This window comes from Poecilia mexicana, unplaced genomic scaffold (assembly GCF_051168715.1).
Source record: "Poecilia mexicana isolate PSO_F unplaced genomic scaffold, ASM5116871v1 scaffold_2, whole genome shotgun sequence".
Taxonomy (NCBI): domain Eukaryota; kingdom Metazoa; phylum Chordata; class Actinopteri; order Cyprinodontiformes; family Poeciliidae; genus Poecilia; species Poecilia mexicana.
The window spans coordinates 41,689,075-41,707,259 of NW_028263371.1; the positions used below are offsets into that span (position 1 = coordinate 41,689,075).

An 18,185-nucleotide genomic window follows, 5' to 3' on the forward strand; every position below is an offset into this window, starting at 1 on the left:
CAGGGCAAAGGATTCTGGGATCAATTAGAAAACCATGCTCCTGACATTAGCTCCCTGATACTTGCCCATCATGCGGGCCGCGTTGCACCATCCACATGCACGTGTTGTTAAAAAAATTAAAAAAAAAGTATATATGGAAATGTAATGACCTCTGTAAAATCCAAAGAAGCCCTCATAGCGCAGCACTTTCTTCGCACAGTCGAAGCTGTTCTTGTACATCAGCTCTCCTACGAAGGAACCCGTGGAGCGCTGGTTCTGCATCCGAGTCTTCACCAGGTCGATGGGGTACACGGCAGTGGCGCCGGTGGCTGCGGAGCAAACAAGTCAGTGCTGATGCCAAAAACAGTAGAGAATTGCATAGGTTAAAAGAGAACTGCAGTATTTAAGGAGATTTATATTTTATCTTTGAACTGCAGGATGATGAATCCATTTTTTTTTGGCTAATTTAATGAAGAAAAGTAGAAAATCTGGACTTTTGAAGGAGTGTAACTTGTCAAGACGAGTTAAAAATCAGACGAAACTTCTCCTTTTTGGGTCATTTGGATTGACCGCTTTTTTTTCTAATTGCTAAATGTCGCAGAAATGAAAGAAAGAACGCCAAAGATTTGCTTATCCAATTATTAAAAATCAGAGGTTTGTATTCATTCCTCCATATTTGGTAGCACTGCCTTTGAACTGTATGATTTGTGTCAAACATTTTGGGTTTCTTTCCATGCCCCCCCCAATAGTTTAATAGAGTTCTGACCCATTCCTCCTGACAGAACTGGTGGAACTGGGTCAGGTTTGTAGGCCGCCTCACTCACACAGTCCTTTTCAGATGAGTCCATAAATTGTCTACAGGACTGAGATCAGGGTTTTGTGATGGCCACTCCAAACACTCACTTTGCAAATCTTACTTTTTCATGTTTCTTTTAGAGAACTGACTTCCTCCCCACAAAATTATTCATACCACGACTAGACTTAGGTTTAAATGTATCTTTTAATTTGAACAATAGGTTTATTTCTGACAGGAAAGAATATTAATATCTTGAAGTGGCCCAAGCAGAGATTTGACATGAATCTTTATCTAGAGTGTAAACATTTGCCGAAATTGTGTTTTTTGAATTCTCAAAGAAAAACAGGATTCAAGTCGAGAGGTGACAGAGCTTCTGAATGCCGTGGTTGTTTCCACTGGTGGGGGGCAACGTAGACTTGAAATGTTATCACAATATATGTTGCATTTATCATGACAATAAAAAAGTCCATAAGAACTCATTTATGTGTTTAGATCGGCTGTTATAAAAACCCCACAAATGCAAATACTAGCCATAAAAATAAACAGTGGAGAAAATGAGTAAAAGCAACAATCCCAGCCATGCTGTCGGTTTCTACCATCAATAATTCAGATTTATCACATACAATAATTGCCCATTATGTATTTATTTGTTTATTTTAATGTTGCTCTTCAGCACTTTGGTCAACCTTGGTCGTCTTTTCAGGGTATTTTATTAATAAAATGTGACGTTAAAGTGTCATCCACACAGAGTTGCAGAGATGCAACCTGCTAAAATACATCCAACAATGCATTTTTGTTATTTTTTAAGTTGTTGTCTCCATCTTCTCACAGCTTGAACAACATGAGCAGCTCAAATGCATCTTTAAGAACCTGAAATGACTGGTTTCTGCAACCTAGAGTGATGCTGAGGTAAGGTGCACTAAATCCCTGCTCTCAGCTGCACATGCTGCATCTTGTCTGACATCGGTTGTTGGTGTACTGATTGTTCTCAACCATTCAAAGAGCCTAAAAAGTGAGAAAAAACTCATTGCAACAAAGAAATTGCAGTTTCACCGTTACATCTCGCGACAGACGTCTCACTCGGGCCCCGTCTTGAATCGGCCACTGCCGAGTGACGACGACGTGGACCCGCACACTCACAGGGTCGGAGCGAGCTCCTGTCTGTGGGCTGGTTATGTCAGTGGTTCCTTGTTTCTGCTCCCTCCAGTGTAATTAGAGAGGGAGATTCCAGGGAGTGCGGTTCCGGAAGATTTGTGTCATTCCAAAGCTCCGTCTCCAAAGACAGCCTGGAGCCACCGGTGGCACGGCAGCACAATGCCGGAGCCTCACATCACAACCCCTCTCCCCTGAAAACACAATGGCCGGCCCCGGGGCCTCAGTTGCGCCAGTCGGGGCGGCTAAGGTTACCCCTCGGGCGGGCCGGGGGCCTCTGCTGTAGACATGTCACTCACCTCCGGCGATTGAGCCCAGGGTAAACCTGTAGGCGGACTCTGCAGCCTGGAGCCAGACGGGCCGAGACGTTTCGTGAGTGTGCTGTATGGGAGGAAAGAGACACCGGCGGTCAAATGGATCTGGAGAAAGATGGAGGCTGGATCACAGCGCTAATCATGAACCGGCGGGCTATCAAGCCACAGTGAAACGGATACATTGTGGAAAGAAAAATGTTATGGAGATGGAATGTGGACATTTCATGTACAGTCTGATTCACCGGCAGTCGGTATTAAATGTCAGAGACAGATTAGCTCCGGGTGACTGCGTGGACCTGTGGCGGAGTTTTCCACATATGTTTTCATCTTGGAGGTTGTGATCCAAACATTTGGTTTTTATTTTAAAAGTATGATTTCTCTCCTATCTCCATCATCTCTGCACTGGTGTTTGAAGTTCTCTGTTTCCGCTGGAGTGCAGGGGAACAGATTAGCCCAACAACCCGTTCCCATGTTCAGATAATAATCTACACAAGACGCAGTTCCTTGCGAGAACTTTCATATTCCTTCAGCCTTTCCACATTTTGTCACTTTCACAAACTGTAATGCGTTTTGTTTTGAGTTTGTGAGTTACAGAGAGACATAATCTGGGACAGAATAGTGAAGATGAAACAGTTCTGGTTCTGCTGCAATTGGTGAGCCCCAAACACACCCACCGACTCATCATTCTAGCAAAAAAACACCACCTACCCCGTCTCTTACCACACATTAAGAACTGAAGAAGCAAAAAAATAGACAGATTGCCTGATTTTATTTTGTGTCATATTCGTCTCAATCTGAGATGGCACTGATGGTGAAAAAGCATTGAAAATCTCCATTCTGTGGAGAAAATAGAAAATAGAAAATAGAAAAAAAAGAAGCTTTCATGAATCTCAAATCGAGTTCTAAGAAAGTGTTTGAACAGCATTTTAAGCGTTGTAGTAGAGATGATAAATGATTAAAAAAGTGAAATAGCCCTTTAATTCAGTAAAGGCTTGAAAGGTTTATATCAGCCACCAACTTTAGCCAGCTTTATAACAATCTTACATTGCTTGGACATTGGAAAACACTAGGGGGCGACAATACTTGGTGACTGGGCATGCTACTATGAAGAAGTCATGGAAAATTAGTTTGGGGTTTAGTTGAAAGATACGTCAAACCTTTTTTTTTTGTAAGAATGGCGCCCACCTGATCATGACGCCCTGGACATAAACTACGCTTCATGACTTTCAAATATAAATAAGAAGGTGTGCTGTGCATTTGTATTCAGCCACCTTTACTCTAATACCCCTAAATAAAACCCAGTGAAACAAGTCGATTTCAGGAGTAACCAAATTACTACATAAAGATCTCTGGTGTGTAATTTAATCTGAGTATAAATCCAGCTGTTCTGTGAATAGTTCACAGGTTTGGCAGGGATCTTTTGAAGAAGCTGAAGCCGGATGAAGACATAAATCGATATAATGTTCTACAGAGATCTGCATCATCCAAACATGCAAAGAGTGTGGCATTACTACATATCCACTAAGATGTTGAATTTGCATCTTGCTGTATATATCTAAGATAGTTGATTGATCAAAGTCTTTCTTTTAAATGACATATAATTAATATAATACATCTCAGCTTGAAATCTGGGTTATTTTCTATCAAAACAAATCACAACTTTCATTTAAACAAGAACATTTACATAAAGACATTTATATGAATGCTCCTGTTAGCTCTTTACAGATGTTGGATGTTTATTTATCACAGTTTAAGCTTCTGAGGAGGTGAAACTCTTTCCCACCATTGCACTTTATACACTTTGGTTAACTGGTCCTCACGCTCCACATGGAGACAACCGGATTGGTATATTTTAATTTGGAAAGAGCAACCACGGCCTCCACACAGGCTTTTATTACATCAGCATTCCTTCTTTACGTGCAGAACTTGGAAAAACTGCATTTTCTTACAAGGCTCCTTCTGCTTGGAACAAACTGCAACAAGCTGTGCAGCTTCACTGAACTGAAGGATTTTTAATGTACTTTAGTGCATGAATGGTTGTCCCTGTGCTTCTTGCTTTATTTCTACAGTCTTATTTTCCTTCGTTATTCTTTTTCAGCTAACCGATATGAGCTGAAATAACTCTAGTGTGTTTTAGTTTGTATGCATGTACAAACAGTGACCATGTACAAACAGGTCGCTCTTGAAAATAAAACCTTGTGTCTCACCAAGATATACCAGTATATAAATAAAGGTGAAATAAAAAAAATAATCAGAGACGTAGCCAAGACAGGAACATAGTAACTCTGGAGGAGCTGCAGAGATCCACAGCTCAGGAGGGACTGGACATCTATTCGTCGTTTGCTCTACAAATTTGGCGTTTGGCAAAGAAAGTCATAAAGTCACTGTGTAGGATTTTCTTGTTATGTAGGGGAGGGAGTAAAAATGTGAATGAAACTGAACTTTTTGGCCTACATGCAATACACCCTGTATTGAATATCACCCTGAATATCATATATCGTGGATATCACCCTGAAGATACCGTCTCCACTGTGTAATACGGTGGTAGTAGCATTATGCTGTGGGTATGCTTCTCTTCACAATGGATAGGGAGGCTGGCCAAAGTTGACACACAAGTCACATTTATTCTCAGCAAAGTACACTAGAGTTTGTGGTTGTAACTTAAAATCATGTGGAAAAACTTCAAGAGGTGTTCATGCTCTTTAAACTACCAGCGTGCGCAGTTTGGGGGTGTGCGAGTAATTTCCCCCAGACAAGACGTTAAGGGAGCAAAGCAGATCGCTCTTTTCCTCTTCCTAGATGCTTCCAGTGAAGGCCGCATGCTAACAAGATCGAGGTCTTGATCAAAGGCTTTAAACAATTAGTCTACTTCCACTGAAGAGCAGGCTTGAGAATCACAGCTACCCCCACAACCCGCCGCCCGCCCGCCTCCCCAGAAGGAGTCAAATTCCAGACCTCTGAGCGCGAGACTCTGGAGCACGAGTGGTCTGAAAGCTCTGACACAGAGCCGTGTTATCCGGTGGAGGCAGGAACTATTTTGTTCTCCCACATCCACCTTGCCTCCCACTCCCCTCCTGCCATTAGCAGACTTCGCTAAAGGCTTCTAAAACTTCTCAAGCCCCACGGTGATAAAAGCCTCTTATTAGCGCCTCAGATGTGTGATTGCAGCTGATGCGTATGTGCAGCCGCACTGAATAAAATAGGAAGAGCCTTTCATGGAGAGCCGCAACGCAACAATCCATTCCTCTTCTGTGACTATAATTGGTGTACTTTTATCTGGGAGTTTAAGAAATGCACTTCACAAGAGAAGAAAAACACGGGCTCTCTGCTAATTCAGAGCCTGAACATGCTGCCTTTCTTCGCTCCCTTTTCTGAGAGGGAAGCGGAGATAGAGAAGAGGAAAAGGCTTTGATGAAAGCCAGTTGGAGGAGGATGCGAGGAGTATTAGAGAAGTCACTCAGGATACCTGTCTCTGAGTCTCAGCTAGGTGGTACGGCATGGCTCCTTCCTCCAGCGGCGCGACTCGCTCGATGTCTGCGTTGTTCAGCCGCCTTAAAGAAGCAAAAGTGGGACTTAGGCCAGGAAAAAATAAAAAATAAAAACTGCTTCTCCACCGAGCTGCAGCAGCCAGTGATGTAAGATTTTCCAGTCGTTTTTTTACTGCCAAATAACTTCAAGTTATTGCATCTTTAATTCAAACTCGCATAGACAACACACAAACAAAGCTGGATAAACGCCCGAGGCGCGGCAGGTAAATGAAAGTGTTTCGCTGCAGAATATCTGAGACAGAAATGTTCCCCACTGGGCTGACGCATCATAAAGTCTGCATCCATGTTTTATGTTTGTCTTGTAAAAATAAGCCAGTGGAGCCACTGTTACTAAGCTAAATGGGCATCAACTTCATCTTTACAGCCAATAAACAAGATCTGTAACATGTTTATTCTATTTAAGCAAGAATTTAAAAAAAAGCAAAAAGTAAATTTGAAGTTGCTCCAGGAAAAAAAACTGAAGTTTTAAGAATCACCATATTTATACAAAAAAAAAACCCAAATACATGTAACAGTTTAACCATTTTTATTTGAAACACAAAAGCATCAATTAATCCTGCTCTTCCTTTTAACAAACTAACACAAAAAATGTAATAAAACGCCTGCTTAATATAGTGTTAGTTTAAGGGATTGTTGTGTAGAAAATAACTTTATGCTGTTCTGCTCTTTATAGACAAGGTCAAAAAAGTGCAAAAACATACAAAGAGCTTTACCTTTTGTCTTCATTCGACTATATCCTCTATGGCTAGCCTAAAGGTTCAGTCAGAAACTTTAAATGTGTTCCAGCTTGCGTTTTCTTCAGCAGTGGAGTCTTGTGTAGTGAGCATACATAGAGGGCGTTTGGATTTAGAGCAATATGCATCTTTTTACAGAAAAATGTATCAGTAATTTTTTTTTAAATAACTCTGGATTCTTTATTTAAGAAGAACCTGGTAGTCTGAGGTCAGATTATGTTCTGTCCACCTCCAGGTTATGTCCCAAACTGCGATCACTGGAACATTTACACATTTAGAAAATAGGTCTGTAACCAATAGCATCATTGGGTTTTGCAGCCGGGAGGTCTTAAGCGAGCTTGTTTCATTTTAATCCACTGTGATGAGCTTTTTGTGTGACACAAAACCATTTCACAGACCATCAGTTACAAATAAAACATAAGATATTAATTCTAGCATAAAGTGAGCAGAATTACTTTCTAAATACGCACGGGTAGTTTCCTTGGTTGCTTGGCTATCAAATATTCAAATTGGTAAATGATACACGGCTGGAAGTCAGCTACTGGACTGTAGCTGCACCTACCCTGATAGAAGCAAACTCTACTCCTTGGGTTGTTCTACTTTTGTAGACAAATTAATTAATAGAAAACATTGGTTTGCTTCGAATCAACACTGTTGCATGCTGGTGATGTAGCATCTTACCCAGAGTGAGAGTGGAGGCCGACGAGCTGGAACAGGATGTCTATCTCCATAGGAGTGATTTGACCAAACTTATTCGCAGCGTGAACAAACTCTTCTGCGGTTCAAAGAAAAGGAAGGAAAAAAGGAAGTCATCAAAAAGCCAAGCTAGAGGCCAAGAGGTGGAAATAATAATAATAATAATTTTAAAAAAAGGTATTTTCTACAGTAGGCTTTAATTACAATAGTATTTGCAAATACTGATCTTTGTGTGTTTAGGTCGTTATCTTGGTTTATGTGTTTGCTGATGAAAAGGCATGCAATGGAAAGTATAAACCTTTAAACTACTTTTCATGTGCTCAAGTTCCTTCTCTGAAAGTACTCGCCGCATGAACATCCACTCTCTAAGCATCGCTCTATTATTTGAGCTTCAAATTTAGTTCTTTGCTGCTGCCTGCTAGGTAACAAAGTGGCCATCGGGTGGTCTTTCTAAAAGGAAACCTAATGGTAGTTGTTGAGGAAAGGAAAAGAGTTAGTTATTCGCTTCTCCTGAAAAAGACCTTTCCGTCAGCTCTACAGATGCAACCTGCAAGCTGGCTGGACATAGAGAATTGCGTGGACATGCCTTGCATGACAGAAAAAATGAAAAGTGAGTGTTTGTCTAAGCCTGGACGAAATGTTGCTACTATTTGCAAATAGTAAATTTGCAAAGTCTTCTCTAAATGGAGGAAAAACTATGGAGAGAGAGAGAGAAGTCTGATGTTTGGGTCTCAATGGACAACACAGTTGGGAGCAGATGTGACTGACAGGATCAGCTACTCATGTAGAGGAGGGGTCATCGGATTACCACATTAAAAACATTCATTTACCTGTGTAATTTAGTGCTACAGTTAATGTTCCCTGTGTGTTCACTCACACCACTCTGTCGAGAAAGTTAAACATAGGATCGAACAGCCAGGTGTCATAGCACACGTCAAATTCAGGAGATTGCCGAATTTCAGGAGGTGATTAGAAGCACCTTTCGTGACGAGGGTTTCTTTGTGCGAGCCGGCGAGGGTGCTGTAAATCTTGCGGATCAGCTCCATGCTGTTGAGGAGGGCGTTGAAGGCAGTGAAGTAGGAGAAGCTCACCATGTGGGAGGTGCTGCCTCCTGCAGCCTGAACAAACAGTCAGCTCAAGTCAGAGTAGCAGGATTTTTATTTTAAATAGCGTCACCCGTGCGTAGTACGACTCACTGAAACCAAGTTTTCTTCTACGAAAGGAGTCAGCATGTGGTGCCTGATGGTGGACATGATGTCGCTGAAGTCCAAGGCAGTGATGGTGCCACTTTTCTTCTTGTCCTTCTGTGCGAACGCCTGGCGAGCGTGCTCCAGCTGCAGCTCCTGCAAAAACAGGTGGATGCAAACGGCAAAAGATGAACCGAATCACTGCTAATATCTAGTGCAATAAACTCCAAAGCGAGTGCTTTTCTCGGGCCAAATTTCCAGAACTGTGAAATCTTTTTGGATAAATTGTAAAGCACGAAACGTTTGCTACGAATTGATGGCAGATTCTTGCTTACTGAGTGAGCATGGATGGATGGATACTTTGCTTTCTCTCTTTCATCTCCACAGATATAGAAGCCGTCAGATGCTAAAGTGTCACATGGGCTATTGTCTCTCTCCAGAGACTTATGAAGTTCAGAACCCTGAGAAGCCTGGTCTGAGAGCTGAACGGCTGCCCAGTGGCTGGCAGATGTGTGTTTGAAGAGACATGATTTAATATGACAACCATGCAATCAGGAGAGGATGCTGGGGAACCTGAACCCTGCTGTCGGAGCTCATTGCCTAGAACCAGAGGAGAGCGGAGCACCGTCACTGAAACACTTGGCTAATTGTTGGATTGGCTCTCAAATTGAGTTCTTCTTCCACTGCTTTTCTTCTGTCTCTTGTTGAAAGCACGTGATGAGTTTTCGTCAGCTGACAAAGCTAATACTCACCAGTGCTGCAGTTTCAGTCAAATGCACATTGTGGCAGCGCTGCAGCTCTGAACAACAGCTACATAGACACACTTGTAATTACTTAGATTTATTGCATCGCTAACTGACTATTCCTGGCCATGACAGGAGACAACAATAATGACATCAGTGTATGACGTCCTGTACACAAGAGGATCATTTGTGCAGTTGTGGGAAACTAGAGTCAGTTATAATAAACCATAGAGAGCTGTGAGGGATCCCGCAGTGAAGCAGAGAAGAAGCCCACCCAGCTTCTTCCTGAGACCACAGCCCTCAATCCCGGACCAGGTTCCTCCGCACATACACCGATGCCGTTTGCCCACCGCAAAACCATCACTCAGATTCAGGTCAAGTCCCACAAAAGAACAAGCTTTGGATTCTTTACAGGCACATTACTCAACGCTGGTAAACCTAAGGAGGTGAGGTCATGTGCAAGGCTGTAGTCATCTATGTCGCTTTTATTCTAAAGCATTATTTTCTGTCTCCATCTTCATCACGTTACTACATTTTCACAGTGTCAAGCAGTGACCTCCATGTCTCATGTAAGCGGGAGTTAAATCAACATTTGACATGTTCTAGAGCTCATCGTTGTGGCATTTAGCAAACAAAAATCGTTTCGGTCATTCTAATTAAACTAAAACAAGAGAAGTTCGATTATTTTCAATTTCAGATAGTAAGAAAAAAAAAGTGCATTGGTCTTTTTACTCAACATCAGGTTTCAACTGCATATTTTCAATATGCAGAGAGAAGACTGGAGATATATAAAATCAGAAAAAATATCACATCGAAGCAATCCTCTGTCATTGCTAACTTGTAATTCCTGATAAGGTGACACTGACTGTGATTTAACAAATTGTGTAGCTCTAACTCAAAGGTATGTTTTAGCAAAACTTCTCAAAATGTCAGATGTTAAAAATTATGAAGGCTTATATTTTGTGGCCATCTTGTGGGTGAGAAACCCAGACATTAGTCTCTGCAGTGACACTGCAGATAAATCCTGGGAGTCCTGATGTATACATGGTTGGTAAAACTCTTGACACGAAATATTTACCTGCAGAAACTGAGTGAACTCTGCGTAGCTGAGATTCTTGTTCCTCTCGTGGCCGAAGTGCAGCCGGATGAACTCGCAGTCCCAGTTGAAGGGGATGTGGTGATGGACTGTCGTCTGGCTGAAGATGTCTCTGACATTCTCTGGAAAAGTGTTAAGAAGTGGTTATAAAACAGCACAGGGTCAAACATCCAGCATCCAGTTGTATTATCACACCATTCAATTGTCTTTATCTCATAAATGCTTTAAATAAATGCCTGAGACTTCCCTAGAAGGCCTTTGGTTGCTGAAGTCAATGTAGTGCTCTAACACCTCTGATCTGGCAGTGGATGTAGTCACAGAGTCGAGTTAGTGAGTAGGTGTAGAGAGCAGAGGCTTAAAACAACCTTCTCACAACTCGGTTGATTCAAAAAATAGAGACACTTTTAGGCTGTATGGTCCTTTCACAAGCCAGTCGAGTCAGCCATGTCAACTTCAGCTGAAACATGCAAACTATGTCCTTACAAAAGGTCAAACAGAAGAGGCAAGAAGGAGTCTTGTGACCTTTGATGACACACTTCTTGTGCCGTATCGTGTAACCCTCACTGCTAGATAAGAATGGCAGGGAAGAAAAGGTAAAGGTAAGATGAAAAGAAACGAGGCAAAAGGGAAAACCAGAAGGTAGGATAGAAGAAAAGAAGTAAGGATAAAAAGAAGGATGCAAGGATGGAAGGAAGCACACCAAAGAAAATAAGGAAGGAAGGAAAAAAAAGAAAAGACAAGGTAGGGCAGGCGAAAACATTTAGAGATGGGATGAATTTCTTATGTTTTTTTTTTTATTCTTTTGAAAAACATATTTCGTTGTTGTGTCGAAACACCGATCGATACTCTCACCTGTCCTGCTCTGAAGCTCTACAAAGCGCTTATTTAACTCTTGGAGAACATAGAAAATTAAGAGCTAAAAAGTGTCTTGCTGTTCTCAGCATGTTTCATACCATGTACGTACCAAAAGAGATGTTTCCTGTGCCAGTCTTGTCAAACAACTGAAAGGCCACTATGAAGAGGGCATCAGGGGCACACAGAACCGATTCAAAGGCCAGAAACTCCTGGAAAGAGATCAGTCTGTTTGGATGAGAAAGAAAAGATGTAATCTCAATGAAAAGAGCAGATTTTTTTCAGTAAAATTACAAATTTGCAGCCATGCCAGCTTGAATAATCAACTAAATAAACCTAATAAGATCAAACAAGCTATTGGCATTAAGGGCATGAAGCCATTAGATAAGCTTAGCATTAAGGTAGTTTTAACACCAGTTAAAACAAAAAACTTCAGGGTAGTTCCAATTAGTGCATTTTAGATTTTGTTGGCATCATTTCTTCCAATTTGATGCATTAAAGTTATATTTATATTAACTTGGACAGTAGGACACATTTAGTCTCACTCACAACACATATCTTTTCTATGTAGAAAAAAATTAACTTGAGGGATTAAAACAGAATAATAAAAGTCAAATATTTAGAGAAATGATCAGCCACTGTCTTTTTTTTACAAGGGGAATATCTTCTGCTGTAAATATGTGAAAACGTTATTATTAAAATCTAAAACAAAGGAAGACACAGATCAAGTGAAAAGCAAATGATTTACTTTGAAACTCAAGGTCACTATCATTTAAATCTGAAATATGAAACCAACTTAATTTAAATATTTAGACCTGTCGAAGGGCGAGAGATAAGACAACAGATGTTTAAATTCGACTTTGAGAGAACACTGAAGACAAAATATACAGAGAATATGAATTTACAATAATCAGTGTTGAAGCAGGAGGCAGCTTCTGCTCAAACTATCGGGTAGATGAAAGGCTCTGAATGCAGAATTAAAAAACAAAAATGAGCTTTGCCTAAGATAAACAAAAATTTAATTGAAAAGAAAAATATGTGGAACAGATCAAGACAGCCGAGATAAAAAAAAAACCTTCTAAATAAAGCATAGTCAGACATGACACAATGGATGCTACAAAGAAACAGGAGATGGGAACTTGGGCCGTGGGATGGATGAAATGACAACTGAAAGCAGAGCAATAGAAAGACAATGGAACAATCAAGTAATGGAGAACAGGCAATGCAGGAAACAGGCAGACAGAACAAACACTGACAAATGGGTAAAATTTTCTTTTTGAATCAAAACAGGAATTTAACTAGAGACTGAAACCAGGAAACACTGATCGGTGCTTCGCAGCTTTAGTTTGAATTTTCACAGATCTCTGCCGATAGCAAGTTTGATAAAGAAAACAATAGTTTTGGAGCACAAAATGAAAACTGAAACACTTCTCAAACGTGTGTGTGGATGAAAAGTGTAGAAGAAAAAAAAAAAAAACATTTAATGTTAATAATAAGGAGCGTGTTTTGAAACATTTCAGTCTAAGACAAGATCTCTACTCACCCGTCCTTGGTGGTGTCGGCCACTCCGGCTATCAGCTCCACAGTTTTGGGGTTGTGTTGCGGCTGCGTGTGCAGACCCAAGTAATTCTGCACAAAGTCTCCGGGGGTCATGTAATGCTCCCCATCCTCCACCACGCTGGCATACTGCAGAGGACACATGTACAGAGCTGTAAACAGCGGTAAGCGTGGATTGACATGTCGTTTTAGACAGAGAAATTGTAAGGTAGAAACTCCATTGTGCGCACAGAAAGATGAGGAGCTCTTCCCTCTCTATAGGGATCCCTTTTCTGTGTCACAATATGGTTTTGTGTTTTACAAGAACAAAGGAATCTCAGTTCATTCCAGCTACAGCGCATTTAAAATCTATACAATGCTGTGCTTTGGGCTATAATGACACGTAGAACCGAACTGTTCACATTCTTTCACATCAGCGTTCTCTCTTAAAGCTACTTGCCAGGCTGCTCTGTAAAAAACCCCATCAAAAAAAATATTTCAAGACATAAGTTTTATAAGTGTTGTTGTTGGATTCTATTTGTTTGTTCACAATTAAAAGCAACACTCCCAAAAACAAGCTTCAAATCCCACATGCCTCTGGTGACATCACAAAAGGTAAAAGGCAACTAATTTAGATTTAAATTGTCTTTGTCTTGTTTTTCCTATTTATTTGCATGTTTTCAGCCACATTCACATTTTGCAGGAGTAATCTGTATTCTACACAGTGGTACCATAATCTTTAAGATCGATTCTACTCTTATACCTCTTGTGATGTCACCAACCCAAATGCACATGGAGCATTGAAGCTGGCTTTTTTTAGCACATTTTTTAAAACTTTATAGTCTGTTAAATCCTGCTCTTCATAACCAAAGGCTATCCAACAGATGTGAGTTTATTTTGTTAGATGTTATTGAAAACAAATGATTAGTCTTTAAATCATTCATATTGCAACAATTTTCAAACAAAAAGACACAATTTTAAAAATACCATTTTATCTAAACATATCATCCTTATAGCACAAATTATTAAATATTAAAAACATAATTTAGGTCCTTCTAAAGCATTTATAGTGATATATAATCTCTGCTTTTCCATAATGTGCTTTAGATGGATGCAACATAAATAAAAGCATCAACCTTTAAGCTTTGAAAATATGCTACTCTGCATGACTGAAGTAAAACCTGATCTTAGTGTCAGGGCTTCAAGATGAACAGTCATTTATAGAGACTGGGTAGGGTTTCATGTTTGGCACCAAGATAGCTCTGGAAGCAGAAGGGGAGCATGAACCGGCAGCAGAAAGGCCATGCTCATGGGCCTGAGCCAAACTCAAAGAGAGAAAGCAAGGGCGTGGGAGGAGACCCCTCCAACCATAAGTGTTTTCACAGCTACAATTCAACGTGCTCTGCTGAATTAACATTTTAGACGGAAAATATTAATTTCAAGCAACCCATTGCTGTGCTTCTCCGTCACAATTGTGTATCTATTCACCCTCGCAGTAGGCCTCAAGTAGTTCTTAATCAAATTATACAGGCAGTCAGAGTGAATAATTAACCCTTCCACCTGAATATGCATTGAAATTAAACAGCGCTGTTACAGCTGAGTGAAGGGATGTTGAGGGCAATACGAGGAGACCGGCATTTCAAACTGAGTCACTTCTTTCAGGGACACGTTTACACTCCAAACAAGACGCTCTCAGAGGGTAAGGAAAGCTAAAGACAAGACGAAGAACAGTGGAAGTTCTTGGCTAAATTCAACCCTGGGAAAGCCCCTTAGCTCTGCACACCAACAACATCTGATGTCATTGAATGGCCTTTGAAATGACTTGTTTTGTAAATCCCAAACAGTGTTTAAAATAATCTTTGTGTCATTTAGAATAACTGAGTTAAAGGTTTGACCAGACAGAGCATTGTAGTTGTTGTACTAGAAGTGAAAAAAATGCAGCCCGTATCCCTCAAAAATCCATAAAATAGCCCTTTAGAAAATGACCCGATGAGAAACTGATAGCAACTCTAGCCTCCTGTCTTTCAGGAACATGTTTTTACTCCAAACATCATGCATAGCTACAGTAAACGAATTTACAGGTTTGTGACAACAGCAGTAGCACTACTTGCTTGACAGGCTCCTCCTTCTGTGCTACAACAAATCTAAGGTGGTACTAATGCCATAAAAAAAGACAGTGAAGTGGGTTTTTGTGTTTTCACAAATAGAATAAATGCTTTACTTTAGAGAATATCTGTTTCAAGTTTGACCAACCCAGATTATTAAGTGCAGCTCTAATTCTTTATATATACAAAATAAGTTAAATAGCCCTTTTCTGAATGACACACTCAAAAACTATAAATCAGATAGCAACTTTAGCCAGCAACCATTTAAAGTTTTTACACTGTGAACAACTCTGAGGGGCACTTTTCGTCCTAACATGGGGAAATGCAAATAAGTGGTAGAAAACTTAGTTATGGTGCCCCCAGGGCTATTTTACCCTGGGAAAAGAGCCACATCGTCCATATCAAAAACTTCCACTAGACAGGAATGTGAGTTTTATTCAAGGCTTTTAAAAGAGGATGAAACAAAATTCTGTAAAAAGCTTAAATTTCAAAATGTACACAGTAATTATAGATTACTGCTGATCCGACGCTAATCAAAACCTTTTATATAACCTTTGATGGAGTTACACCAGGCACTGCAAAAGCAGAACTGACAGATAAAGTAACAAACCATGCATGCAAAGTGTTTTTCTATTCATCTGTGCTTTTTGTGAGACACAAAAATTGTAACCTACCTTCAGAAAAATAGTCTTCAACTCATTAGGGTCAGCTCTTCTTGTGGCTTGCACCTGTAACACACAAGTTTGAAATCTCCATGAAAAAAAAAAAAGTTCTCAGAAGAACATAATGTTGTCTGAAAATCTGAAAATTAAGATTCGCACAGAAATCTCTGTCATCAACAAAACTGGACTTCAGTTTGTCACTTTTCAGCTTTGATTTTTTTTTTTTCTCAACGCAGGCAGCTCAGCAGGATCGATCACAGGACTCGAGCAAAAATAACTAGTTCCAGCGTCTTTTTAACAGCTTTGAAACAAATCTCTCACATGCACAAAAGCAACAGAGCACAGAAATAACAGTTGTCTCTTTGAGGCCAGGGAGATGCGCCTATATGTTAGGAGGCAGAGCAATAATACAATAAAAGGGAGGAGGGGACCCCGCTGCGTTGAAGCTCTAACCCCAACACTTCCGCGCAGATTAGACGTCCTCCGCACCCCAAAGCGCAAAGCCCGCGGCCGCTTTTACCGCATTTTTAAACACATTTCTGATAAAGAAATATTGACGGAGTCACCTTGACGGCCATGCTGGATGTGACGTCAGCTGCAGTGGACTGTACTAGCGCACGCGCTGGGGTTCGGGATGACAGCACGCGGACATGTCAGCAGCAATGTGGATGTCTGGGACCCTGAGCTAAATTTATCCAAGTATTGTCCCCTCTCTCTGCGGCCAGGCCGGTGTTGTGATGGGAGAAACTACTGCAGCTGAGGTGCTGCAGCTTGTTCCTGATCTGCTCTGGTGGGAAGATGACACTCCTGCTGCCTGTAGCCCATAAACACTAGTCAGGATACAAGAAACAAACTAAACAGTCACATGGCTGGATTTAGTAAAGGTGACTGAAGTCCTGTGGAATAAAACCGGTCAAGGGCAAGCATATTCTTCCGTTACACTGTAAAAAAAACCTTTTGAAGATATTAAATGAAAGTAAAGATAATAGATTTTGCTACAGTAATATAATTCAAAGTAAAACACTGATATAACATTCACACTACGCCATATTTCTATTCATTTTAATTTCAATTCAGTAACACTCTTCACTAGAGAGTCAGCCACAAAATATTATTGTTAACCGACCAGGCTGTTCTGAGACTGCTGTGTCCACGCACATGTGTGGAAAGTTTAGTGGAAGGAAAAAAATGTAGAAAAATTTCCTCCCACTCTAAGGGGAGCAAAAGATGCAGCAAATAGATTGAATAATTTGGTTGTGTCATGATCCTTAGGTCTCCGCTTTGTATTTTTATGATTTTGTTCTGCACCGTCTTTGATTGCTTAAATTTTGTAGTCTCAGTTTGTTCCTGTTTTATTTTTGCTCCTGTCTTCCCTTGTGCACTGTGGTGCAGATAGTTCCTGTTTTCCTGACAGCCCTGTGTATGACTTTCATTGTCAATTTTTTGTTTTCTTTTTGTTCTTGTATTATCTAGTTATTTGGTCATTCTTGCACCCAAATTGACATTGTGGACGTCTTACAACGTGAACTAAGGAGAGAAAACCAAGGAGCCCAAAGAATGAACCTCGCTTTCCTGTTCATCCTGTCTGCCTGACATTGTCTTCTATTTGTTCTATAGTAATTTATGATTTGAGGACATTTGCTTGTCTAGATCTACTGTGTTTAATAAAGCCCAAAGTCAACACCATCATCTGCCAGGAAGTACAGCATGCTGCTAACAAGCTTTTTGTTTTTAGCAGGAGTTAGTACCTCATCATACTGCCAAAAGTACCAATACCTTCTTTAATGGCCATGCTTACACTGTGTTGGATTGCCCAGAGAAAGCACTGTGTTGATCTAAACCCCATAGAGAGTGAATGAAATACTATGAGGAGGATGAAAGACATCAGAAAAAGCAATGTACAAAAGCTAAAGACAGCTATAAAAGAAAACTGTGTTTCCTTAACTCAGTGGAGTCAGGCTGTGTAGATCTTGGAGATCATTTTCACCATGCAGATATATAGAGTGGTAATTAGAGTCTTGGACAAAAGCACAAGCTGAATAAAGTACTAAAATGTGATGCCCACAACAATAAATATGTTGAATCAGATTGACTGCAGTAAAAAAAACTTAATGTATTACCTACTAACTCAAATCAAAATTCTAACATGTAAGATAAAAAAGAATATGGTTTAAAGAGATGTAATTGGGACATTATTAGCCATTAATTGGGAGAATTGGGTCTTATAAAAATACTAATTCAACGAGAGCAGTTGTGTTGCTAATCACCACTAACGCCCAAACCCTCTACCCTTAACTTTCATCCATCCATTTTCTTACACCCTTGTCCTGTTAGGGTTACGAGGGATGCGGTTACCATTAACTTTTTGTTAGATTATTATTATTATTATTATTATTATTATTATTATTATTATTATTATTATTATTATTATTATTATTATTATTATAAGCCATAATTCAATTACTTAAACTGGCATTTAAAGGGTTAAAATGTTAAAAATAATTAAAGTTTTGATAGTTTTTTTCGCACAACTGAATAAAAGAAAGTGATGAATGTTTTCTATTTTTGTTATTAAAAATGATATTTAACGATGCTCGAATATTTCCAAAATATTACTTTAGTAGTAGCTTTATTTATATTGCTTTAAATTCTATTTGCCTAAATATTTTAGGCTAAACAGGCTAAATTTGAACTACAGCCCTCAAAACTGTAATTGCTGAATAATATATTGTCAATACAGCTAACTATGGGTCAACTATCATTGTTGAGTTATATAATTCTTCCT

The 18,185-nt window shown here is 39.9% G+C and overlaps 1 protein-coding gene across 2 annotated transcripts in view; it reads right to left on the minus strand.

Annotated features, from left to right (window-relative positions):
* LOC106911800 (electrogenic aspartate/glutamate antiporter SLC25A12, mitochondrial-like) overlaps window positions 1-16,214 on the minus strand; it is a 23,531-nt gene extending 7,317 nt beyond the window's left edge. Inside the window, exons 1-11 of one of the 2 annotated variants that reach the window (XM_088000904.1) lie at window positions 15,967-16,214; window positions 15,413-15,466; window positions 12,641-12,783; window positions 11,210-11,325; window positions 10,228-10,367; window positions 8,416-8,562; window positions 8,199-8,337; window positions 7,205-7,298; window positions 5,708-5,792; window positions 2,227-2,308; window positions 150-308 (exon numbers count right to left, since the gene is read on the minus strand). In XM_088000904.1, coding sequence (XP_087857030.1) covers window positions 150-308; window positions 2,227-2,308; window positions 5,708-5,792; window positions 7,205-7,298; window positions 8,199-8,337; window positions 8,416-8,562; window positions 10,228-10,367; window positions 11,210-11,325; window positions 12,641-12,783; window positions 15,413-15,466; window positions 15,967-15,978 — 1,171 coding nt within the window. In that variant the 5' untranslated portion in view covers window positions 15,979-16,214. Of the gene's footprint in view, window positions 1-149; window positions 309-2,226; window positions 2,309-5,707; window positions 5,793-7,204; window positions 7,299-8,198; window positions 8,338-8,415; window positions 8,563-10,227; window positions 10,368-11,209; window positions 11,326-12,640; window positions 12,784-15,412; window positions 15,467-15,559; window positions 15,590-15,966 lie in introns of those variants that run through there. The other variant, XM_088000899.1, reaches the window with a different exon arrangement.
* Between the last annotated feature and the right edge of the window lie 1,971 nt (window positions 16,215-18,185).